Source organism: Cololabis saira, chromosome 10 (genome assembly GCF_033807715.1).
Source record: "Cololabis saira isolate AMF1-May2022 chromosome 10, fColSai1.1, whole genome shotgun sequence".
In the NCBI taxonomy this organism is placed as follows: Eukaryota; Metazoa; Chordata; class Actinopteri; order Beloniformes; family Belonidae; genus Cololabis; species Cololabis saira.
The window spans coordinates 19,286,828-19,313,748 of NC_084596.1; the positions used below are offsets into that span (position 1 = coordinate 19,286,828).

Consider the following 26,921-nt stretch of genomic DNA (forward strand, 5'->3'; position numbering starts at 1 on the left):
GGAGCAATTAGGGCCTTGCTCAGGGGCCATTCATCTTGGTTGCCATTCTGGGGCTTGAACCTGGGTCCAGACCCAAGCTAGACTAGCTAACTAACTACCACCCCATTTTAACCAAACACAGTCTGACCATCATTATTACTGTACTAAACTAAACATGTACAATTTGATTAGGTACACACCCAGCAATCATTAACCTCCTCTTTGTTTACCAGGAGTGGGGTTTGAACCCACGAGAGCATTTGCTCATTGGATCTTAAGTCCAACGCCTTAACCACTCGGCCATCCTGGTTGTGCCTGGCTGTGCATCCTTGCAGATTAACCACGCAGATTTCCACCAAGACCCAGTTGTGCATCATCTCTGATGTTGCCATAGAAAAAACATTTAAAACAGGCGCTCCAGAGGCCCTGGATAGCTCAGTCGGTTGAACAGGTGCTGTTTGTAGAGGCTATAGTCCTCTTGTGGGCAGTAAAGGTTCAAGTCCCAGCCTCTCGCTCTATTCTGCAATGTCTCTACCTGTTTCCTGTCTAGCTAGTTTCTAAATAAAGGCCACTAGTGCCACAAAAAGCTTAAAAAAAAAGAAACGTGACCTCCAGGTCCACAGCATGAGTCAGTAGTCATTTCAGCTTAGCCAAAGTGCCAACCTTTGGACACAGTGTTCCAGACAGCTCTCAGGCTGCCTCACTCTGCTCTTTTCCCACATTGAGCATGAGAAAAAAAGGAGGCTTCAAAGGCATTTGTCCAAAAAAATCTATGCAGTACGTTGCAGGAGGTTTGTCCAGTTCTTCTTATACAGTCTATAAATTACCTCCATAACTTTTGGCATAACCATTTTAACATCTTGATCAAAGCTGCTGAAAGTTTAATACCCTGTCTCAAGGGTTCTGTTAATCGTAACATTCTTTTATTTATTCTTTTTAAGTGCAAACTGTAGCTCTATGTTAGTACTTCTGAACGGAAATTAGTGATTGGCAAGTAAATGGAGAAATATTCTGTACATCCCTACCTGTTCTGCTTTTGTCCCTATAAAAAAGTCTCCCAAAATGTCCTCGTCCTTGTCCCAGCAATTCGAGCCCTTCTGTAAAAGTGAAATGAGTGAAAAAAAGTGAAAAGTGTCCCAGCCTCAGCGTTGCTGCACATCACTCCCCAGCGACCGTGACGGCAGCACTGATGAGTATCTCTGCAAAGTCTTTTTGCATCTCCCACAGGGAGTTGTATAATCTTAGGAAGATTAGAATAATCACTGGCACAACGGAGCGCCACTCTGGAGCTGAAAAACACAGTTGTGCGTTCATGAAATATACTATACAATTAATCAACAGGAACATAGTAAGGTAATGTAGGCAGAACTTAGGGATGAATTCTGTTAGTTGCCAGTTGTTCATTATCAGTCAGGTCATTTCATACCCAATGTTCTGCATTTCAGCTGCGATGCTGGCTACTGCCATGTGTCTTGCAACAGCTTTTATCTTTTAGAGGGCAGAGTTCCAGTAAGTGTTGGCGAGAGGGAGGACAGGATTATTTTTGCTCATAAAGAGATATGAGAATAAGTTTGAGTGTCTGAATGTTCCTTTTACTCGGAGCAAAACTAGACACCCACAATGCTTTCACCGACAATAAAATGATTCAACAAGTGTCGCCTGTGGTTGCAAATCCTAGTCTACCCACGCTACAGAGACCTACTGGTGTCCAAAAGTAAATAAGTAGAATAAAACACCGTTCAGCCACGCTCTTTCACTGCCTGACACGTTCTCTTGATGCTCCAGTTTTATTCTGCCTCATAAACAGTTCACTCGTCATATTTATACGTTTTCCCAAGAAAACCTGCAGCATCAATCATGCCAGCGTTCACCCCAATGCATCTTGAATTAAATCGTTTTGTGTCTGAAGGAACAATATATCGGCTGATGGTCCGAGCCAGCAGGTTATTAAAGTCCATAGATTTGATTTATTGCAACGGAAGATGGAGCCGTCCACAAAAGTAACATCCTGGAAACTTAAAGTGTAGATCAAATATGTTTTTATCCATTTACTTTAAGGAACAAACAGTATCTTGATAGAGTTTAGGTAGATTGTAGCTGTCTTCTACTGAAATTAAGTCCAACTAGAATGTGCAACTTTAAAAACTGCACAGATTGTGTCCCTCTGTAAAGATAAAGTGATTTTCACTTTGTGGCTTTATAATGTTTGTCTCAGCTGTGACGAATAGTAATGCTGTGGCATCGTTCTTGAAGATGGCGCACCGACTCTATTTCGTTCACTGTGGAGGGTTTGCTGGTTAACGTGTGGTTCAGCCCAGAGCCTGCGGCTGAAAAGACTCTAATACATCACTTACGTTGAAGTTTCAATTCTGAATAAATGCTAAAAGTACAAACTCTGGAGCATGAAACATTGTTTAATAAAACTGTAGCCATTTTCAGATGCATCCCCGTGTCAACACGTCGCCACTTTCCTTCCATCAACCTTAGTGGCAGTGGAAGGAAAATAAAAAGATTGCCAGTCTAATCAGTTGAAGTTTGTTAGGAACACTATTTTGTAGTAAAGTGCTCCCGGTAACAGCATTTCCAGCTCAGTTATGGGTTTCCTTTCGTATTAGGTGGAAAACGCTTTTAGACATAATTTAAACCTTAATTTGATTTTTTGTTCACCTCTAGTTTTTATTGCGGACTTCCTAATAATTCTGCAGGGCACGTCTGCAGATTATACATCTCTTTTTAGCCTCACTCTAAGGGCTGGTTATGTTGTAAAATCACTTTTACCACTTCATTGATCACATTTCAGGTTGGACAAGCTCCTGGAGCACATCTCGGACAGTACAGGAGGCTGTTTTCATTTTTCATACCATCCAGGGCTCAAGCGGTGGGTAAAAACATCTGACCGGCAAAGGTAAAGTAGAAGTGCTGGGAAAACCTCCACTAGTGGTATTACCTGCTGTTATATGTCTCTGTTGTCCTTCTTCTTTTTTGTCTTGCTGCTGTAACATGTGAATTTCCCCTTTGTGGGACAATAAAGTAAAATCTAATGTAATCTAATCTAATTTAATCTAATCTAATCCATTACCCATCTCTGAATTACCAACAGATCCTTCTCTTTATTTTGGTCTGGATATCGTTGCTGACAGTGTTTCTTATTTTATTATCTAATGAAAGTGCTGCATAATTGAAACTACGCTATAATGACTCTACATTAAATGTGTCACCATTTGGCAAATTTATGAATATTTATGTGTGAGTATTAAAGTGAGGATGTGTGTCAAAATGACTAGATGTGTGTTTTTAACCATGGCTGTGTGAGTTTTTATATGTTAAATGTTGATTTTTATCATGTAAAGCAATTTGCGATACTCGTGTATGAAAAGTGCTATATAAATAAAGTTTGATTTGATTTGATATATTGTCAGAGTTGTCTCTGTTTTGTTTTTTTAAACCACAACAACAGAGGATTTAAAATAAAACTATCCTGATGTCATAACAATGATCAATAAGTTTAAATAGAATATATGCAATTTAACATTTTGGAATTATAGCCATTTTAAATCAAAGTACCTCTCAGGGGCTCATGAGTATTTGGACACAGTGACATAATTGGAAATAGAAACCACATTTTACGTACTTGGATGGAAATCATTGACAGTCGATGATTATCTGTAGTCTGGACACCTTGGACGTCAGCAGATTCCCAGATTTCCTCCCTGGAGCTGCTTTACCAGACCTTCACTGCAGCCATGTTCACCTGCTGCTTGTTCTCAGGACTTCCTGCATCCAGTTTTATCTTCAAGAACTGAAAACTGGCCTTTAGGTTGAGATCATCTGACTTGGCATTAAAAAGGATGTTCCTTCTCTGACTTCATCCATCTTCCATCCATCTGCACTGTGAAGCGCCCTGCTATCAGTTTGCTAACATTTGTCTGAGTGAGCTGAGAGTATTTACTCTGTACGCCTCCGAATTCATCCTCTACTTCTGTCAGCAGTCACATCATCAGTAAACACCAGCAGTCACTCGAGCCCGTACCATAGCCCTACCTCAGCCGTGTCTGACGCATGATCTCGCCTGCTTCGGATCACGAGCTGCTCTTTTCCCTCTCCATCATTTCTCTTCGTTTCATTCTGATGCATCTTTGTTTCATCTGTCCGAGGGCTGATTACAAAATATGGGAGGTTTTTAAGAGGTTTTCTGGGATTGGTTCTTGAATGTTTACACTCTTGAAGGCAATCTTTTCATAGACTGACAATGATTAGCATACCTTCTCTAGTCAGTGCAGTTTGAACTGTTTTGTGAAGGCCTGTCTCCGGAAAAGTGGAACACATCGAGTCAAAAAACAGGAAAAACACCAAGGAATGTGGAAACTTTTGCAAGGTACTTAAAGACCTTAATATTTGTCCCCGCAAGAAAACTGGTAGGTATGGTAGATAAGGGTAGATGAATGGTAATTTATTGTGAAAAAATAGATATAAAATGATCACAAAATCTGATCCACGCCAACTAAACCCATTCCGGATTCAGGGTGTACCTCACCTCTCAGCTGGTGACAGCTGGAAAACTCTGTCTCTGACCCTGAATCAATAACCTGTCATGAGAAAAATGAAAGAAGAGTTTTGACATTTTTATGACTTTTTGTTTCTTAAAGCACAAATATAAACCTACGGAAGAGTATTAGAAGAAAAAATATTTGAGGGGAAGATTTTTTTTTTTATTGTTCACTTCGAGAAAAAAAGGGCAGCATGACTTAGTGGTTAGCACTGTTGCCTCACAGCAAGAAGGTCCCCGGTTCAACTCCCAGGCCCAGCAGGCTCTTTCTGTGTGGAGTTTGCATGTTCTCCCCATGCTTTTGTGGGTTTCCTCCGGTTTCCTCCCACAGTCCAAGAACATGCTAGTAGGTTAATTGATGATTATAAATTGCCCGTAGGTGTGAGTGTGAGTGTGTCTGGTTGTTTGTCTGTATATGTGACCCTGCAAAGAATAAAGCGGGTATAGATAATGGATGGATGGACTTGGAGAAAAAAGTCGAAATGTCGAGATTAATGTTGAAATACAATTTCGAGAAAAAAGTCAAAATGTCAAGAATAATGTTGAAATACAATTTCGAGAAAAAAGTCGAAATTTCGCCCTTTTCCTCAACATTTCAACTTTATTCATGAAATTTTGACTTTTTTCTCAACATTTAGACTTTTTTCTCGAAATTGTACTTCAACATCAATCTCCACATTTCGACTTTTTTTCTCGACATTTCGACTTTTTTTTCTCGAAGTGCATAATGAAAAAATTTTTTTTCCTCCTTTCAAAATATAATTTTTTATTTTTCTCCTGCCTGGCCCATCTTCGGAATATGTGGCCGAATTGTGAAAAGGCAGTGCCTGTGGTTTATGTAACTTTCGTTGTTTTTTTCTTCTAAATCTCCACCTTGAGTAAATATTGAACATTTTCGATAAAAGTTATCTCTCCCACCAAACTCTTTTTTTGGAGTCCGCCTCTCTTGATTTCCGCTGGGCTGCAACTCGGGGGCGTTAAGACCCAGCGGAGGTACAGTAGTGAACATCTGTCGCGGGCTCCGCTGCGTGGAGTGCGCTCGGCTCCGGCACGAACCCGCACTTCACGCACAGGGCTGGCTGGCTCTGCTCCGGAGTCCGGCTGAAACACGCACAAGACTGGCCGACTCTCCTCCGGAGTCCGGCTGAAACACGCACAGGGCTGGCTGGTTCGCCTCGGGACGGACGCGGATCCGGGAGCGGCTCCGGGATGCGGCTGCGGGACTCTGCAACATGACAGAAAGTGGAGTCGGACGCACGGAGCCGTAGCGAGGAGACAGCGCGCCGCAAGATGAAGACACCCATGGTAAAGGTTGTTCATTCTCCCTCCTCGCAGTCCCAGTGACTACTCTTGTTGTTTTCTCCTCCGTTTTTGAAAGCCAGCGTTGTTCCGCGAGGTGCGCTCTGCTCTGCCGCGTGTACAGTGTGGGATGAAGAGATTACTGGGGAATAATGGCCATCCAGCTGTGCGCGCTGTTTGGCACCAAAGCTCCACTCCAGCGCGGATCACGGCGCGCTGGGTGTCTCGTTTGATCTGAGCTGATTTGATTGTTTTTTAAAAACCATCTAATGCAGACACTTCGGTTTCTAAGTACACGCAATATTATTCTCTCAGAAAGGAAATAATCTCAATAGGTAGCCGATGAATAAAAACAAAAACGTATGATTTACTCAAAAAAAGATGAAGTAAAAAACGTCTAAGAAAAGCGATTTTCCACATCCGTCAAAAGTGTCAGAGAAGCTCTTTGTGTCCTTTAAGTTTATCCAGAAGGTTCAGCTGATTTTTAACTTTTACTGTAAAGCCTTTGCTGTCCTCTGACAGGGGGGTCTGTGTTAATTACACACCTGAGCATTGAAATGCATGGATGCAGGGAAGCTCATTAACAGCCCGACAGCACGTCAATGTCATTAACATGCATTACCATTAAGTTGTGAAATATAAATCAGTGTTTTAAGTGAATGCACAGGTGTGTGACTCCCAGCAGGTGAGCCGGTGATGAAGCTGCCTCTCCTGTGCTGTGACGCCTGGAGGTGCAGCCTGAACCCAGCAGGGTGATTACCCAGCATCTTTTGTGTCTTTGTGTCAGCGCCATGGCGTAGCTGTGCTTCTCGTGCTTCTCCTGTGCGCCAGCTTGTTCCTGGTGTACAACGGCAGCTTCAACGGTGCTTCCAGGGACACCAACGACACGCGCATCCGCCAGCATGAGCAGTCGCAGCGACCCGCTGAACCCTCGGCCAGCGTGGCCAGGCCTCAGCCTCCGGTCCTCCAGGGATACAGCGGCATCATCGACCATAAGGTAAGCAGATGAGGCTCCATGACTCCCCTATAAATCAGGGAGCAGGCAGGTGGAAAGCTTCAGATGTGTGTCTAACACACCGAATGCAGACATCAAAGCCTTTGAAAGTTGAGCCAGTTTTCAAATTCTCCCCATTAAGAACCACTTTCTGATCCACTTCTTCACTTTTTCCCAGCTGAAACACACAAGCACGAACACACACACACACACACACACACACACACACACACACACACACACACACACACACACACACACACACACACACACCTCTCTTGTATAGCGGTTATCTATCCCCGTGGCTTTGAGAGAGGCAGAACCTCCCCTCTGTTATTTATCACAATTTAAACCAACAGTGTTGCGCCTGACTCAATAGCCACCTGTCCTCACTAATAACAGCTTAGGCTGCAAATGAAATCCTCGGCTGCATTCTTGCACTCTAATTGATAATCCCGGGAGACCTGCAGTGAAGTGAACCCTGACGTCATTGTAGGGGTGTATCGACGTCCATCTGTTTACCAATCCAGCAGAAAACAATCAATTGGAGTACTAAGGAGCAAAAGCTCTGCAAGCAGAGCAGACTTAATCACCATGTGAAGGCTTTTTGGGGCGACGCCCCCAACACTGGGCTGCTCTACACAGTTTGGGTGGTGAACTATTGGGAGGGTCTGTGCAGATAATTGTCATTAACTTGAAATGAGGGGCTTTTCCTAGTTGTTTTATATCCTTTTGGTCATCCTTCAAGAGTCATTTTACCTTCATCATCGCTTTTAGTCCTGTTTCTTAGTCATCTCTATTGGAGCACCTGTCATCCCTTTTCCTTGTATTTCTTTATTTTGTTGCTCTCTGCATAATAGCTTCTCTCTAGATGTTTTGCATTCTTCTGTTCCTCTTTATCTGCTTCTACCTTAAATTCTGCATCCATCCAGCATCATTGTGCATCTTGGAGAAATCCTTTTCTGTGAAGTCTTCTTTCTTCTCCTTAGCCGCTTGGTACCCCCCCCCCCCCCCCATTATGCATCTAGCTTTTTGTAGACACCTTGCATCTCTTTGTGGTCAGAGTTTTTTTTGCATCATTCCAAGGTTCTCTATTCCTCGCATCTTTTTAAATCTCTTTATTCCTGTTTTTAGACATTTTTCATCCCTCCATCACCAGCCAGTTCCTCTCTGCAGTGTTTTTCTCACCTTACTGTTGTCACTTTTCATCTTGGTTTTTGGTTATTTTTGTATTTCTTGGTAATTTTTCATCTTTATAGCTGTTTTTTGTCTTTTCCATCCCTTCTTATTTTGGCATCCCTACAATTTATATTTTTCTCGGTAGCCATCTGTTTACAATGAATGGGTTTTTGTGTCTCTCTGTAAACGCTTTATACCATTGTGTTGTAATTTCATGCCTTTTTGCGTCTGTCCTGTGCCTTTTCTCACATCTGCCCCTTTGTAGTGATTTTGTATCTTTTCGTAGCCGTTTTGCATCCCCTGTTTTCCTTTTGATTGACGTTAAAAGAAGTATCACTTCTGTCCCTTGAGCTTTCGCACCGCTGCTCTTGTTAGACCATTCAGTAATCCATCTGTGCCGGGGCTGCAGACACAATGAGCAACAGGCCCGTTTATGCTACCTGCTCCGTCTCAAAGAAAGTATCTCATGGCAGGAAATGTTATGAAGCCATCGAGTTATCAGCAGTCATTTGCATGCGAGTTATTTGACAGCCTGCTGTATGCTTCTGGAGGAGACTGTTGTTTAGCCGACTGGACAAACAGATATATGAGCTGCACAGATGTGGGTATAAAGATATTGTTCCTGAACAAAAGCAATCTGGCCAGGAGATGCACTTTTAAATTAAAAAACCTGAAGATCTAAAGAATCTCTTTATCTTTCAAGAAAATAATGGAGACTGGCGATTGAAGGTGGGAGCACTTCCCACTGAAAATAAATCTCCCAGGTTTTTCTCAGGAGAAATGTTGTCACCTGAGTTGATCAGCTCTAGACCACATGCCGGCTGGGCACCGTGTTTTTGTAAACTCTTAACTTATGACTGTGTGGAGCGTCTCATCATGATGATTTCAAGTGTATCTGAGCAGAGTTACACTGATATAAATACTGTATCTGTCTATCTGGCGGTATCTGTTCCTGGAAATCACAGCTAGCCTGCACAGGCAGGCGTCTGTGGGATGACAAAGACGTTAAATGCAGAAGGAGAGAAAGTCGGAGAGCAGATTTCTTGGTGAAATTAATTTTGGGATATTGTGATGGATGAAGCACAACTCGGAGACAACTGCTGGGTAGAATACAGGAGAATACAGGCTCCAAATGAAACAAATCAACATTTGACAGCGCTGCTTGAAGCAGACCGCTGCGAGGAGAGACTCTCTGAATAAAGTGCACTGGATGAAAACATATAATCGTGACATCTGTAGGTCCTCACGACCAAGGCCTGCTGACGCGGAAGCATCCCGTCAATCTTAGGCCCCTGAATCAGATTTTAACCAAAGTGAAAACACATTTAAACAACAACAGATTTGACGGTTTACTGGGATCCCCTCTAAGTTCCGACTCCACCAGATGAACTGGTGATGAGTGATGTTAAGGACTCACCTGTGTGTTATGAGGGATCCAAACACTAAGTCAAGAGACAGACAGCTGAAGAAAAACAGACTTTAATAAAACTAACACATAACAGAAGTGGCTGGAAGTCTAAGGATTTGTGTCACCGACCTCCCCTTCAAGAGTTTCATTTGTATTCATACACTGTGTTTCATTCATAAACAGTATGGCATTGTAATATTGTCATTAATTCAGCTGAAATGGGCAGAAAGAAAAACTGTAAATAGCTCCAGCCAGAAACACCATCCTGGAATAAAATTCAAAATGGGCTACATTGCATTTTTTTGTTTCTCAAGTCCACGTATAGAAACTGAATTAGAGTCAAACATGGTCATGGATGAGATGGAGCAGCGTGCAAAATTAAGAAATGTCTCACTGGCTGTGTTCGGAAAAGGCGTAAACTAATAATTTAAGACTTTTTTATTCATATTTTTGTTTCATTTGTATCCAGGGGCAGGGAGCTCAGATGTTAGCAGCGCCCTGTTTTTAATTGCTCAGGCTCTCATAGAAAAAGGTTTAAATATCATATGAAAAATAATGACATTTAATTAATTTACAACTTTAAACTGCGTAGTTTATAAATTATTTTAATTTGACTTTTTTATATATCTGTCAAGATGCAAAGACACTCAGCAGGTGGCACGAATGAACATTGACAACTAAAAAAAACAGAAAAAGCTGTTTTGCAGCACAACTGAGTGGAAATCTTCAAGCCTCCAGACAGTTTTCTGTTTTTTGGTCATCAGTAACAAACAAAAAAGAAGAAGAAAAGAAGAAAATTCAAACAACACTCCAGAAAACAGCAAGGGTATGTTATATATATAAATTTATGACCAGAGAAATTACATAACAGGCAAAAAGACATGCGTGGCTGACCAGAGGGAGGTCTGTGCATGCACTCAGGGGCGAACAAACAAGAGAGGAGGGTGAAACCACGTATCATATAACAAAGAAAGCACTGTTTGGAAGTAAAACTAAAATGAAACAAATACAAAATAAACACACATACACATACACACACAAATAACCTCATGGGAACAAATACTGCAAAGAAAAGCAAGAAAAGTGAACATCAGCAGCCCTACTGTAGAAGACCATGACAACATGGTTGTTGTACTAGTGGGACTTGACACAAACCTGAATATTAAAATTACACTTAAAACTTTAAACACCAAATACAGATTAATTTTGCAACATTTGTACCTGGTTCAACCCTGCACCTTTATTAATTAATTTTATTAATTAATTTATTTATTAATGATGTGCCCAACAGCAAGGCTGCAAAGACATGTGTGTCTTATACATCATGTAATGTTATATATTTCAAAGGCATGAGTGTTGAAAGTCTTTGCATTCTGGACACAGAAGGTTCTGACTTCTTCAGTGAAACGGTCCAGATGTCAGGGTTGAGAGGCAGGAGCAGGTTTACGGCTGATTGCATGTCTGTGCAGAAAGTAAAGGTTTACTCCACAGCTGCAGCTGCTCAGCTGTTGATTCCAACATTTACTTTAGGTCCATACGCTGTCGAATCAATACGGATACTTGTGCTTGTATTAGTGCTGGTTTGATGGAAGCCATCAACTCTAGATCACTTGTGCTCCTCAAGTGTGGTTACTATGTTTGTCTCGTTATTGCGCACACCTGAGCAACACTCTTAGACGCTGAGAGGCACAAATAAATAGTAAATGAGTCCTATTTTCGGGGCATCTGATGAGGCATTTCTTCTGTCGTTGCCTGCGAGGCCAGTGTTCAGTGAGCGTGTGCGTTTTGATTTGATGAGGGTTTGTCTGCGATGCGTCAGTGAAGCCAGGGATGGATGAGGACTGATTTACTGCAAGTGAACAGAAGCAGCTGAGCATCGTGAGTGAACCAATAATTTCTTTTTGCCCTCAGTTATAAGATTAATTGGCATTTTGACGACAAATTTGGACCACGTCTCTCCAGGACGTCGTTTATGCTTCTTCACATGTGGTACTATCTGACATTTAACAGTTTTCTAAGAACCACAAGATGTAATCAATACTTCTATGATATGCAGTGCATTATCCTACTGCAGCATGTGGTTATACGCTATCAAGTTTGGTTATCCAACACTCTGCAGGGCTGATATCTGAGGCTGTTTCACTACACCAAGTGTAAAAGTTGTTGGCTTTATCTCACATTTGTTCTCCTGCAGTGCTGGAGTGATGAGTGTTTGGAAGAAATGACCTCATCTTTGTCTACTGACCTCTCCACTATATTGATCTTTCCAAGATCAGCTGGCACCCAGTGGTGCTGTGCCGGTCGGCCTCCCATTGTTTCACCTCCTCCGTAGGAGTTTTCAGGTCATTACGAGCCGGGAACTGGCTGAAAGGCCGCGGGGGTTCTGTGGGCTTTGGCCAGCATTTGCTGGACCATGTATAAATATATATAATCTTTATATCCTGTATTTTCAATGCAACATATTAGATATAGGTCGGACTGAAGGGGGACTTGTTTCTAGCTGTGCAGCCGTTGGTTCGCCTCGACTAGTGCTGAGATAAGGAAGAAAACTTTGACTGGAGATGAAAAGGTGAAGAAACTCTTCCAGAGTAAGGGGCAAAGAGAATAAGAGAGGAGGACAAAACCGGGGAGAGGGAAGGAAGGAGAGGGTGATAAAAGAGAACAAAGAGGTTGGGAAAGGTGTAGCCTGAAAGAACGAGACAAGAGCATGAAGGAGGAGGCAGGAACCGGCACGAGTGAAAGACAGAGTGAAGTCCCAAAGGGATTTCTTTTCTTCCAGCTCTATCCTGTTTTTTTTCTCAGCGAGGAGGAGGAGGACAGGAAACCGCACTTGGCTGTCTCTCAGTGGAGATGGGGAGACGGGAGTGCAGCCGCCTTCCTCTGATTGCCTCCGTGACACCGAAATCATGCAGATTCCCAGGTGATAAGTAAGGCGCAGTCAAAGTAATGGAGGAGTTTTTGCCAAAGAAGAGGCGCACCTTGATGTGGCGTTGCGGACGGATGACAAGTCTCAGTGTTCCAGACTCACAACGACGTTTTTCTTGTGATTAAAAGTTAAGCCTTCAACTTGATAAATAATTGTAGGACTTGCAATGTTTCTCTTTTTGTTCCTCTGCTATCCGTTGAACCTATTCGCCTGCGTCACACACGACGGAGCTCAGCCGTGGATGGGATGAGGGCTCAGTTCAGCGCGTGGTATGTTCCCGTGGCCTTTGCAGCCTCAAGCCGCTTGAATTAAGCAGAACACAGAGGTCTGTTGAGCTTCTCTCTGTGACAAGTGTATTAATGTTTTTATATATATAATCATTTAGTTGAAATCTAACACTGGAAACTTTCTACCTCAGAATGATCTGTGTAAACTTTAGTCTGAGGGAGAGAAAGACAGCTGGGTGCGTGTGTGTGTTCTCCTGCCCTTTCTCACGAGGCAGATGGTCTTAGAGGAATACACACACACACACACACACACACACACACACACACACACACACACACAGGTCCCAAACAGTCGTACCGCTGATAAAGATGAGCGCAAATTTATGACCGGTGGGCGCAGCATGAGGAGTAGAAATGTAACTGCTCTGAACAATACCACTATTAGGTGTGGAGCGGAGGAAGGGAATTTGAAAAAAACATTATCTGCTCAAGACATGTACTGTAACTAGCGGTGTGAGACGGGGAGAGTATGTTGGAGCGTATTAAATAAAGATAGACGCCTGATAGCGAAAGGGAGTTGAATTTGGTTGCAGAAGACATACAGGTGCGGGGCCAAATGTCAACATGAATGAACAGAATGTCATATGTACGCGCTAAATTGTACACATATACCAGTGGTGTCATAAATATAAGGTCTGTTCGGGCTTGAATTGAAGGGAAAACCTGTCATGTGGGGGGCTGCCAATGAGAGCTAAATGGGAGAGGTTGTTTTCATTTTCCTCCAGTAAACGGCAAGTGAGGCCATAACGGAGGAAAATTGGTGAGGCCTGGGGGGCGGCCCCGGCTTTTGAAGAGTATAAAAAGAGGAGGCAATCCAAAAAGTTTTCAGAGTTGGTTTCCGGAAGCCGGCCCTCCTGTGAATGGTGCAATTGTATTCTTACAATAAACCTTTGCAGTATTGAACAGAACACCACGTGATCTGACTCTTAGGGCCCGATTTACTAAGATCCTAAATAAAGAGTACTAAATTGCGTGTGCACTGAAAAAGTTTGCGCGTGCTGTTGTTGTGTGTTTTGCGGGTGATCAACTAAGATTGCGTGCGCAATTGATAACAGGTGCAAACAGCAGTATTTAAATTAGGTGTTGCGTGTCTTTTGCGAGCGCAAACTCTGTCGCCATGGAGAGTCTGGATGGAAAGCAGGATAGTCGCAAGCGCAAAATGAAATCTGATGAGTTGGAGTTAGAGATATTAGTGGAAGAGGCAAATAAACACATTCATGAACTACAGCAAAGAAATGTAAACATTACCAAAAGAAACGCAATATCGGAGAAAATCTGCGATAGAATAAATGCAGTTATAAGACAAAAAGAACGGCAGATGAGGTTAAAACAGAGTCGGCGGCAGAACAGATCTAATTGGGGGGCACATAATAACCATGCATCGATGTAAATGCTTAATATGAGTTTGCCATCAACGATCACAGCAAACCAGTTTCAATTACACAACATACTGCAAAATATTTTTTTAATACACACACACACACACACGTGTATTGTGCACCCAAACTGCAAAAAAAACAAAACAACGACGTACAGGCCACGTCTCTCCCTCCCTCCCTCGCCCTCTCCATCTCTCTCTCATACAACGCATACACATAAAAATGTGAACGGTGAATCTCCAAATTATCTATCTATCTATCTATCTATCTATCTATCTATCTATCTATCTATCTATCTATCTATCTATCTATCTATCTATCTATCTATCTATCTATCTATCTATCTATCTATCTATCTATCTATCTATCTATCTATCTATCTATCTATCTATCTATCTATCTATCTATCTATCTATCTATCTATCTATCTATTGATAGGATTAGCAGTGAGTACATCAGAGGGACAGCGCATGTTAGATGAGGCCAGGCTGAGATGGTTTGGACATGTACTGAGGAGGGATGGTTGATGTATTGGTGGAAGGATGATGAGGTTAGCACTGCCAGGAGGGAGACCCAGGGGAAGACCAAAGAGGAGATTTATGAATGAAGTGCAACAGGACATGCACCTAGTTGGTGTTAGAAGATGATGCAGGGGATGAGGAAGATAGTGTAGGTAACAAGGTTAAGGTGGAGATGAAGGTTTATCGGAGTGCAAGGAGGAGAAACCGTACGGATAACATCTAGGATCAAACACTGCTCATGCACAGCAGGGTAAGACTGGATTAATCTACATTTGACTGTTTTAGTTTAGAAGTACAGAACTTCAGATCTAGTGCTACAGTTAGTGGTAAATCTAAAGTCATAGTACTACATAACTTCAGGTCTGGTGCTCAGTAGCTTCCGGTAATAACTCTCAGGTAAACTCACAATCCAAGTGAGGATTCATTTAAACTGATGTTAGCCCAGATTAAGTTATCCGAGGCTTTGTTGCTATGAAGCAATTGGGGTTAAACTTTTAAGTAAAAGTTAAAAGCGTTGTTGCTTTGATTTATCTTCCAACAAATGTAAAACTCTTATTGATCTTCCCGACATTCATGCTGAAATCACAATGTTCATTGTCTGCGTCCCTCCCATTAGACATCGAATGGGATGATGTCATCCATTGCTGAAATGAATTGTGGGAATGTGTTGCGTCCTCCAAAAGTCCGGGGGTTTCTCTACCTCCCGCGTCACCGCACGCATCAGCCAATTAAGTTGCAGAGCCAAGACGATGAACACGAACAAGAAGGCCGGTCAAAAGCCAAAGCGGGTCGTTTTGAGCGCACGTCAGAGGACAATGGAGGGAAAACTCATCGTTGCCACACTGAATGCACCCAGAAACGAGCGCTGGCAGCTCGCCTATGGAGAGCAGGGATAATCCCAGGCCATGATGACAGCGTCGGCCAGAAGGGTTGCTGAATCCAGCTAAATCCAAAGCAGACACTTAACTCTAGCCTTGTTTGGAATTAGGAAATAGAATAACATTTACTCCTTTGCCCAACTTGTCAGGAAACCTGGAATTGGTATTACCAGTACTCCAGATACAATTATTTACTTATTCTTTTTAAAATGTTTCTTTTTTTACACCATGAAACAGATGAGACTTCAGGATCTTCCAGTGTTTTCTTTTCTTTTTTACTGAGGTGAAAAGGGACCGATGTCTGAGTTGTGGTCCCTTTGCACCGGATGCTAAAGAAGTTTCTGTTGTGTTTGTGAGAGATGTGGTTTTATAGCATCACGGTCACTTTTACTCTCCAACTTTGATCCGTTACTCTGCAGAAACACAATATTCAGTTTGTTAAGAAGAGCACAGGTTTATTTAATTGGAAATTCTTCTTTTGTGTGAAAAAAAGCACCTTTTGACTTTGATTCCACTGCACTTCATTACAATTCAGATATTTCTCTAAAAAGACAAATTGCTATGTTCATTGTTGTGCCTACTAAAACGTCAAGTGATCACCAAGGACTGCGTGTTTTATCCTAAGGGTACAGTGAACCAAATCTAATTTTAATCCATGTGATAGAGCCATGCTTATTAAAAAAAAATGTTGTGCAGCTGTAGAAAATCTCAATGAGATGCAGCCAGAAATTTACCGAAGCAGGTTCTTGAGAACAAACCCTGGTCAGACTTGGCTTTAGAAATGTTAGGACTACAAATTCTGTCTGACTTGGTACACGTTGCTTGAAGGCCTGAGTACAAATCCATCTGTGCCAAGGAGACGTGACAGGGTATCCTTTTTCAGACCAAAGCTCCAGTGACAGCAGAACTGAACTATTTAATATTTCATTTCAGGCAGATGTTTTTTCTGTGATTTTTCTTTTGCAAACAGCAAAGTCATTTAGACCATTCTTTAAAGTTATTCTATGCATCCTGTCAGCTGGATGGCAAGACCAAAACTCCCGAATTAGATAGTTATGGCCGAGGATTCTGTCAGTTAATGTCAAATAACAGTGAAGTCTTGTTCATGTGTCTGCGCTTTTTTACGTTTTAGATTAGAAATACACAGACCAAGCTGAATGTAAGTGACTGATAACTGCTATTTTTATGCAGCGACCTTGTTAGAATACTAAAGATGTTCAGTTTGGACTGAATAGAGGAATATTCTGATTTGGTTATGCCATAGCGGTCCCAATTTGAGCATAGTCTTGGATTTTCACTTATCTCTGTTGCATTCTGCTCCTGCCAACCACAACACCACTTCAGGCTCTTTGCAGCGAGAGCCTGGAAAGCAATTACGGGTGATGGGTGGGAATGAGGATGCTGCCTCTCGATAAGCAGCCCCTCGTTGGGGCAATCTTACACGGTGCTTTTTAACATTCTGCGGTTCGGGAACCAACAGTAAAGTTAGACGTCCTCAACGTAAGGAAAGTGGAGGGAAATTTGTTGAGGCTCCTGTCAGGAGCCAAATGGTGATTTTTTTTAAGCTTCTCTGTGTTTTAACATCTGGTGCTGTTGCTCTACTCTGCAGGGGACCCTCATTATTTGAGAACTGTGAAGGATATGAAAAGGTTAAGCTTTGATAAATGCATGATACCTTTTGGCACATTATCAAGAGATACAGATGATGAGCTGCCATCCCATCACAGTTGAGAGCAAAAGAAAAAAAAAGGGCCGTCTGCGAGGGGCATTGCAATAAAACCCAATTTCTTTGCTTTTTCATTCTCTGGCCCCGAATACGCACAAGGCCGACCGCATTACTCAGCTCTTTAGGCGTGATTAATGAGCATGCCCTCCGTGGTCGGAGAGAGAAATGATCAAACTGTTATTTGTATTTTGGTGTCGTCTCGTTCAGTGTTCAGCGAGCTTTTCCACTCTAGAGCAGAAACACGCCGGAGGCCAAGCTTATTAATTATGGGGATATACGTTTCTCAAAAAAAAGAAAGTATACTTCTCGGCAAAAAGTAGAGCAAAGGATTGTGTAAAATAAAAGATGGGGAAGCAAGAAATATAGAGAAAACATTAAATCGAAACATCATGAAGACGTAAGCAAGATGGGATACATGTATGTCCTCGGATGAAACAGGGAATTACAGAATCAACTTTGGTCGCCGTCTTCCTCTAAAGAGAGAGTGCCACGGCAGTTAGTCGAAGGCTCGCTGGTCTTTCAATCTCATTGATGAGTCCGGTGATTTCACTTTGAGAGGTGCTGACGAGTAAGCACCTCTGAAAGTGAGTTTCAGCCTCCTTCACCCTCCACTGGTGAAACTCCACATTAACCCAGGTTACGTCTGCATCTGTCATGGAGGTCCAAATCCCTGCAGAGCAGAACAGACACTGCTCATAGTCTCAACTCTTTCAGTCCAATACGGACTGAACCAAAGCTCAACTCTGCACCGGTGGAAGACAAATAGGAAGAAAGAAATGAAGGAGTATAGGCGTAAGAGCTCAGAGTAACTTAGTGTAATAATGAGATATCTTCAGTGAGAATGGTGCCCATTAATCCAGCTAATTCTCAAGCCTAAAACTAAGTGGCTGGATTTCTTTTCTGCCTGATTCCAACCAGATCTTTTCCTTGAAGGTAAAAACCATTTTAATGAATCACATCCTTTTAAAACACCGGCAGGGTGGTGAGGGACATCAGAAGCTTAGAATCACAAAACCACAATAGTTTCAGAAAGATGCTGTCCCTCTCTCATATGAATTGACGCCGGACAATCTTACATTGGATTTGTGGTCATGTTTCAGTGTCGGATCTTTAGGATTTGACTGTTGCACAAATAACACTGTGGTTAAATTCATTTGCTGGTGCCTGAATTGAACCTCTAATGTGAGTGGAGCCTTTAAAGACTGGAGAATCTGTACAAAAGCACCCTGCAGCAGTTCTAAATGCGCAAACCTCCGGTGCATTATGTAGATTTGGTTTTACACGTTTCGTGCAGAAAAAGACTCGTCCTCGTGCCAAGAAGCTTCCTCTGTTTTGGCTGAATGAATGTGCTGGTAGCAAAGTTGGAGCCCTTAACATCAATGACAGCGAGAACGTCCTACAAGAAATACTTCAACATTTTGAACAAACTCTTTACAGTGGCTGCCAGATGCCAATAATGAAAGGCGTAGTGACTTCATGGCTTCACATGGACGGGTTCTTGAAAGGCACTAAAGCAGAACTGATATGTAATATCCTGAAATATTGTTGGACTCAACACTAATCACCCCGGCTCTTCTCTCATTTCCACGCAGCTGCTCATCGGTTCGGTGTGCGAGTCTTTGCAGCTTCAGGGTCTCTAGCAGTCCATCAAGCACTCTTTAGCCTTTCCTTGCATCTAGGTTACATTGCATAACTGTGACATGTCAAAATAGCAGAGTATAAATGCAGCCTGGCATTATTTGAGGCAGCCTCTGATTTAATTGCTTAAACCCTGTTTTTTTTAAACCGTGTAAACTGGATTCACCTTTACAAGATTCTTTCACCATCTTTCTGCGGAGTGCAACCGCAGGGTGATTGTATGGAGCTTGTGCAAGTGGGCAGGTGTCTTTTGTGCAGATGAACTTGAAGAAATGTTGCAGACAGTCAGGATTTTCACTAAATGACATATGGAAAGGAAATGTCCCTCAGATAATATAGATAATATAGTTTATAGCTCCCTGAATAACCTTCCAAGGGAAGTATAGTTTATGAGCTTGAAACTTCACGCCAGGAATATTTTAACAGATAAAATCTTAAGAATGGAAGGTGAAACATTTTTAAGAAAAGAAAAAGAAGTTCAGTTGCCTTGTTTCAAGCCATTGAGAGTAACCCTGAAGCTTTGAGCCCATCAATGAGGCACTCCAGGCACTGTTTTACTAAAGGTGGGAGGAATTAAGCTCAACCCACTCCAGATCAACATGATATTCCCTTTTGATCAACTTGATCCAACACTGGAGATGGATTCTTGCTGGGATGCCACCAAAGGGGCTTTTATGGTCGCTGAATTGTGTGATTAAGAAAACGATGACCTTGGTTATTATTAATGACACGTATGCTTGATAAAGGGCCTGAAAGAGGAGCGCACCACCTCCTGCACAGACGTTGTGCTCTGTAAAAACCCATCTCTGGATGCAGGCAAATCTCGCAGCACAGAAAGTGAGGCGGGGAAATGAGACTACATTGTAGAAGTGACATTTAAACGGCCACGGTTTACACACGTTATCAATCTGGTGTAAGATATACTTTATCATACGCATTTAATCCTGTAGTGACATTTGTGTTTGTTCAAGTGAGCTATGGTAAACACCAGTGGACAAGTTTAATCTCAAAACAAATTCCAGTCAGTGCTCCTTCAGCCTGACATCCTCTACGCCGAGGAGAGAGGTTGGGCCAGAGCTGCTAACACTTGTGGTCAATCGTGCTGCTCCACAGATGCTCAGATGTAGGACGCTGTCAGGAAACAGAGGTGGCATGACTCTGAAAATGTCCACATCGAAGAAGCACATACCAGAGATTAATAGTCTTCAGTGTTATCCTCTAATAACATGCATATATCACTCAAGTTACTGGAGAAATCGGTGGTCTAATCAACGCTTGTATCTCAGCGTGTCACAGTGGCCACTCAGGTGTCCAGCAGCGGCAGCTATGGTGTGCCCTTGTCACCTTCAGCAGCAGAGCCATCTGACGGTAGGATGCATCTCTGCAGCAGCAAGCTGCCTCAACCCCAACACTTCACTTTTTGTGTGAGCAAAATATGATTTTCTTGGTTGTTATTTACTGTTGAGCCACTGATCAGGCTCATACGATGATCAAATTCTTGAGGCATTGATCACTTATGGTTGAGTGAGGGTACATAAATGTGCATTGTGGGATTTGTGCACATGTACTCGATGGTGTTGTAGATATGTTACAAGTGTTAGTGATCCTCTCTCACAAAGGAGGACATATCATTTGGAAGTATTTTGCTCCATCCCTCCAGTGGAATTTCAGAGATGTGAAATAAAAAGCATGCTGCGTTGAAGCTGAAATCAGGCTTTATTGTGCAGATATGCAACAAGCACATCAATAACCCTCACAGGCTTCTTATCATAGAACTGGTGATTCATCTTATAAATAATTTCAGGCTTTTTGGATGTAAAAAGACTTAAAATATATATAAGTTGGAGCTATAATCACCCACAGAAGATACCTCTCATGAACTTTCTGAAATCCATGCAAATTGAGGTTTTAGTTTATGGAAGCAGCATGAAAACATTTGCATAGTTCCTGACAAGTCTGCTCTCAAAAGCAGGATGTCCAGGATGCCCAGAGACCCCAGATAGCTCAGTGGGTTGAGCAGGCGCACCATATGCAGAGGCTATCGCCCTCATGTAGCCAGTGCAGGTTCGAAGCCTGGCTGGTTGCTATGCGCATCTTCCCCCATAAATCTGTATAAAACAATGGGCAAGGCATTTGGTCACATGACCCAATGGTTTCTGAAGGCTGGTTTTGAAGCATGTTTTTCATCATACAGAGCGCAACCATGTTGCTCAGCAAGCCGATGGGAACACGTCCACCACATGTCAATCAAAGTCAGCTTAGCTCCCAGCTCCTTTAGCCGAACCCCGTCAAAATATCTGCAGAGCTGCCGTCAGACGTTTACGGCGGGATAAACCGTTCAAAATCTTAACCCAATGGCAAAATCAAAAAAAGGCCCAATGGCTGACTGCTTCGCTAAGTGCGGTAGCATGACGATTACGGATGAGGAAGTGATCATGGCAAGCCATTGGCCTCGCCAACTGTCAATCAATCATATTAGAAATAAATGTAATGCTTTTATATAAAGTTTCCTGTTGCGGTACAAAAAGATTCACCCCTCTCAGAGTTGTCATGGGTGTGAAATCGAACAATTGAGACCAAAATTGTTTTTTGAACCAGAATGTAAATATGGTTATTTCTTCTCCAAAATATCTTTGGGGACGAGAAGGCATTAAGTGACACATAAAAAGCTCAAGATGCACAGACACGATAAAAGAAATGTGCTTTAACTGGGGTGTGGTTAGAACGGCTACAGCAATGTTTGCTGGTCCTGATGACGAGGCAGAGGTTTAAAAAGGACAATAAGGGCCTGAGAATGAAAAGCAGCTATACACAGGGGGGATGCAGATGTTGAATAACAGGACGCAGTCGAAAAATGATCTTCTCTGTCATTTCACTGGAAGTATACTTTTTTCATTGCTGCCAAGTGAGTGGTGTAACTGCAGATTTGAAATGAGTTTGGAAAGAAGAGGAAGTAGTAATTCGAGATGTGTGCATCATGCTTTTACACTTCTTGTCACTCACAGAGGTAACTGTCAGTTTGTTTGTTTCAGGAAGGTGAACTTGAAGCATTTCTCTCCTATATAACTATTTCAAACGTCATCTGTGAGGAATTCTAACCTGTAAACACAGCGAGGGACCTTTCACCTGCACAGTACTCAAGAGTCTGTAAAAACAGATTTAAAGTGTGCAGAGATCTCGTACACACCTTGGAAGTGCCCAGTGGGTAACACTGGCGTGTAGGTCAACAGAGTTTCTGTGGTTGTCAGTACAACTAAATTACTTTTTGGTTTGGGGTGGAGAAGGTTTTGGAGCTTTACCTTCACTCACTTCACAAAATCGCTGCACAAAAATAAAGACACAGCTGCACTTACCCATGATAAAAAATAACCTTGTGGTAGCTTACTCTGTTTATAATGAAAAAATGACCCCTAGTCAACAGAAATGTTCTTTATAGTCAGGGGTGCACACAAGCCGGTACTCGAGGGCCAGTCTACTGCACGTTTTAGATGTTTCCCCGCCTCAACACAACCCTGATAGACAAGGCTGTGTCACCAACAGAGTTGTGTAAACCTTGATGACATGTTGATGACGACCAATGATTAGAATCAGGTGTGTTGAAGAAAGGGAAACATCTAAAACATGCAGTAGACTAGCCCTCGAGTACCGGCTTGTGTGCACCCCTGATGATAGTCATACTGTAAGCTTTAGCTTCAGACGAATTATGTTTCATAGACCGCATAAGAAGAACTGGACAAACAACCTGTGACATCATCCACAGGTTTATGAAAGAGTGGTTTTGAGACCTACTTTCTCGTACTAGGCAGAATTAACAAGGCTGGAAAGCTGGCTGGAACACATCCACATCCACATCCACCAACTCATCCTTTCAAGTTTCTCTGCATTCGAAGTGAGTGCAGCCAGAGCTGAAACGAGGACGAGCAGTCCACTTCTGGGACCTGCAGCTAGCAGGCGTTCAAATATCCTATTTGGTGGTGAAATCAGAAACAGCTGCTGTTCAGCCAGTGTTAACATAAGTTGGCTGCTTTCACGTAACCTTCGTCCTGGGATCCTGAAACTGCAGATTTTCCATCTTCAACTCAGATATTGGAGTATTGGAACGTGTGTCTTAACTAATTATTCTGCTTTGATCACAGAAATGTCAACATTTCCTGAACCTTTTGCATCTTTCTTAAAGAAGAATGATGATTAGGAACCAGTTTGATACACACTCTGATTAGAGAATAAAGAAGACAGAGCTCTTGTCCTCCTCTTTACCTTTGTTTTATGTACTTGGATTACATGTTGGCTATCTGTTGCATGTCTTCCCTTTTTGTAATGATCCACCACACATTCACTTACATCAAACCAACCACACAGTCACCACACTGCACACACCACACCCATCACTGTCTAGTCTCTCTGTCCTTTCATGTTTCACATCAGTGGTTTTAGGCCTCACTGGCAGAATCAGGGTTTAATCTGGTAATAAAGTATTTCTGATCAATCTAAGAGGACTGAGGGAGGACACACTCACCTACGCAGAAAAAACTAGCATCTGCTGCAAGATACTGCATATATACTGGCAAAAAGGTTTCGTCCATTAAGGTATTAAGTTAACCATTGATGTATATGCAGACAAAAAAAGGACCTGGTTTGATTTTGTTAAGACTGAAGTTGAAATGCAGCGCACACACATTCCTGATGTTACATTTAGGCACTTAGTGAGTTACATAGTTTATTTTTTAAAGATAGCAAAGTTCAGAGAACTGCACAACTGCCCAGAGAGTCAAAATTAGAGGACTGGCCAGTCAGTGAAGGCTCTGTGGACTGATTTTCTGCAGACCGACTGGGATAGAAAAATCCACGATTACAACCGACATTTCATTGAGTTTTTTCCACCTGATAGTTTAGCCAGCTATTATCAGAGACTGCTGGTATTAACAGTCACCCTGCTGCAACTGTTGGTTGTGGCTGAATTCACAACCTTCCTCTCCCACTAGCCTGCTAGCATTAGCTGACATCCCAGAAACTGCTCACTGTGTAAATTATAAGTAACACAATTTGATAATGCTGTGACTTTCTCCACTGCTAGAAGGAGACTGAAATGTTTAATATCTGCTGTGTGTGTTTGTAATTTTACATCTAAGCAGTTGGGTTCAATTAAAATAGCTCCGCTCCATTTGCCAGTTTAGCTCAGTTCATTTACGCTGGTCGCAGATCTGTCAGTCAGCATCCTTGGTGAATATGCCCTCAGCATGTCAGAGCAGGGAAAACTGCTCATTTTCTCATCATTATAAAAGCTAAATTTATACACTTGGTGATTGTTTTAATCATTTATGTTTGGCTGCGTGTTAAGCAGCAAACTCAGAGTTGCGCTCTTATTTCCTTAAAGATCATGTTGTCAGATCCTGACAAGTTAAGAACTACCAAAGCTGAGCTTAGAGGAAAGTTGTGGAGCAAAAGAAAATCTGACTTTAATGCTTAACTAGCATTATAAACCTAAAAAATAGTGAAAAAATGACAGCTGGCTGCAGCTTATAAATTAACAGATGCAAACGCTCATTTCAGAAAGTGAACGTCGAAGAGTATCTGTCTATTTATGAGCTGAGGATGACTCCATTTCCCCTGCTCGTAATCACTTTGTTAATTCCTTCTTCCATCACCATTTCATCAATTATGCACTGAAAAGCCTTGACAGCGATGATACCATCACATGCTTGGCTGATATCCTGGAGGAACAGCCTTGGCTGCATTCATACCACTTACGATGTTTCTGGACAGACATGCAGCGTCAGTGGGAGCATGTCTTCTATTTAATGCTGTTATGTTGCCCAGGCGCGTCATGTGCCAAAGTGTACCTGCAAAGGATGCTGAACCCCACGCTGGCCTCCCCTCATGGTGCTGGAGCCAAGCCCAGATAAATGGCGAGGGCTGTGTCAGGGGAGGTCTGACTTTAAACCCGGGCCAAATCAATGTGCAGAATATCCGCCATGGTGACTCCTACAAAAAGGGAAAAGTCAAAAGAAGTTGAATTTTTTACATTAAATTGTGAAGCAAACCGTAAAATATAAGTTGTCAGATGTTTCCCGAAGAGCAGTTTCCTTCTTGATGCCTAATATTGAAGATTTAAGCACTTGAAGTCGAACTTTCATCATTTTGTGACCCTTTGATGGAGTTTGAGCTCCACTTTGTGAACCACAGAATGTAAATAGCTGTATATGCACACTGTAAAATGCCAGAGCAGTTTGTTTATAATTATTCACTGAGAAAGAGAAAACAAGTACTTTTGGAAAGCGTTATTAAGTAAAGGCTTTGAATACTTTCTCCACTGCTGGAGCTGTGTGATACTAACCTTTTCCTCAGCTGCTGATCAGGGGCTCATTAAAGGATAAAATGCTGTGGGAGCAACATCCCGGCAGAAAGCTGTTAGCAAGCGTCTGTGCATTGTTTGCGTCTTAATAAATTCCTACTAAGCTAAATACACTCAGGGTTAGATTAATGAGGCTGCTGTTTGTGGAGGAGGCTCATCACCTTGGTGATGATTTAAAAAAAAAAGAAAACAACTTTTTGCTACTTTGGGGTCCGTTCCAGAGTTGCTGCCAGGAATCATTACTTTCACCAGGAAGATGCAAAGCAAGTGGATGTATCTCATTTGTATGTTGCTAATCACGAGGTTGGCTATTATTGCATCTCAGATGCATATCCATTAAGTAAATGAATAGGCATTACCTTGGCAATAAACACCAGCGCCATGATTCATTTCATTAGCTTTTCCTATTAAAGGAATGTCTGCGGGAACACAAACGAGCTCTCCTCCAGGTTCCATCTAGTCACACTGGATTATTAAAATCACTACGTACGACGGGCAGCTTGCACATGTTTGTCGTGGAATAAGACTTTCACATTACTTAGTGTAGGTGGAATGAGAAAAACGTTTCTTTTCTGTAAAGAGCTATCAGCATCAGATAAGCTGTATGTATCACAAATGGAAGTGTTTTTGTGGTTTTTCGGGTTCTTTCCAGCCGAGTGTCAGGTCTGTGCCAGGCCTGCTGTTTGCGTGTACAGGCAGGCAGCTGGAACATTTCTGGTTTCCTGTGAACTGAAGTGAGCTGTCTGATGGCGTGCTGCAAGCTGCAAGCAGATGGTTGCCCTGTCTCCTTCCAGCAGCGCATGAGCATGTAGATGTTCCCTGGAAACCGACATCACACTTTGGTGTGATGTCAGGACTTTCAGGAGTGGGATGAAGAAAGTGATGACTTTTACATTTATTTATGGAAAAATGAACTTGCATGATTTAAACAGTATGAAAGCTATTATGAACAGAAAAGATGTTCGAATCATGTGATGTCTATTAATGTTATTTTTTTTTCCTTCTATGAATTAATGGCTCCGTTGATATATTTGTATATTTAAACAATAATGTATGTTTATTATACATCAGTACTCTCCTTTAAGAGTCTGCCGTAATTACCCAATTATATAGCTACAGTCACTATTAACACTCGTACCTTGAAAACGTTCATGTTTTCATCATTTAAAATTATTCTTGCATACATACAGTATATATATAAATAATATAATAGCTAATTTGTGCTAATTTATGACCTTGTGTAGCTTCTACAAAGCTGCAAATGAAAGGTTGATTTTAGCTGTCAAAATACCACAGAAAAACATCGTTTTCAACCATGTTTTAATTGCTGCATTTTTAGCAGCAGGTGTAAGGGTGAAGTTATTCCAACTCATTATACCACAGAATTATGCAAAATTGAGTTTTTAAATTGGTAGTGTCTTCAAACACCCAAATATACGGTTTCAATCAAAGAAAAAGTAGTTTCATCATAGTTTGTTTACTTTAATGTGTGCTTTGAGGATCATCTACAAGTAGCTGCCAAGAGCCAATAAGTAAGTAGGAAGTAGGAAAAAGCTGCAGTTCCTCCACTGACCACTGAGGTCTGGCTCCAAAAGAGAGTTAGTCTCCAATATACTCATTTTGGATGTTGTTTTGGTATTGACATTTGAAATGAGGATGTTTGGACAGATTTAATCACAATAATATAGAATATTATTCATTAGGATCATAGGTTAGTATAAACCAAGGCAGCTTAGCTAAAATGGCTAAGTAATGGTGACTGAACATCCTCTAAGACCCTAGCTAATGTTTGGTATGCTTGTTTATTAT

General features: G+C 42.0%; 1 protein-coding gene and 1 non-coding gene across 2 annotated transcripts in view; one reads left to right on the forward strand and one right to left on the reverse strand.

The window, feature by feature from the left end:
- Positions 1-206: 206 nt before the first annotated feature.
- trnal-uaa (transfer RNA leucine (anticodon UAA)) lies at positions 207-289 on the reverse strand. Its single transcript has one exon. It is a non-coding gene; the product is annotated as a tRNA-Leu (tRNA).
- Positions 290-5,537: 5,248 nt separating this feature from the next.
- Positions 5,538-26,921, forward strand: part of st6galnac5a (ST6 (alpha-N-acetyl-neuraminyl-2,3-beta-galactosyl-1,3)-N-acetylgalactosaminide alpha-2,6-sialyltransferase 5a) — a 76,695-nt gene continuing 55,311 nt past the window's right edge. The window contains exons 1-2 of the mRNA XM_061731942.1: positions 5,538-5,830; positions 6,612-6,821. Of these exons, the coding sequence (XP_061587926.1) occupies positions 5,816-5,830; positions 6,612-6,821 (225 nt within the window). The 5' untranslated portion in view covers positions 5,538-5,815. The remainder of the gene's footprint in view (positions 5,831-6,611; positions 6,822-26,921) is intronic.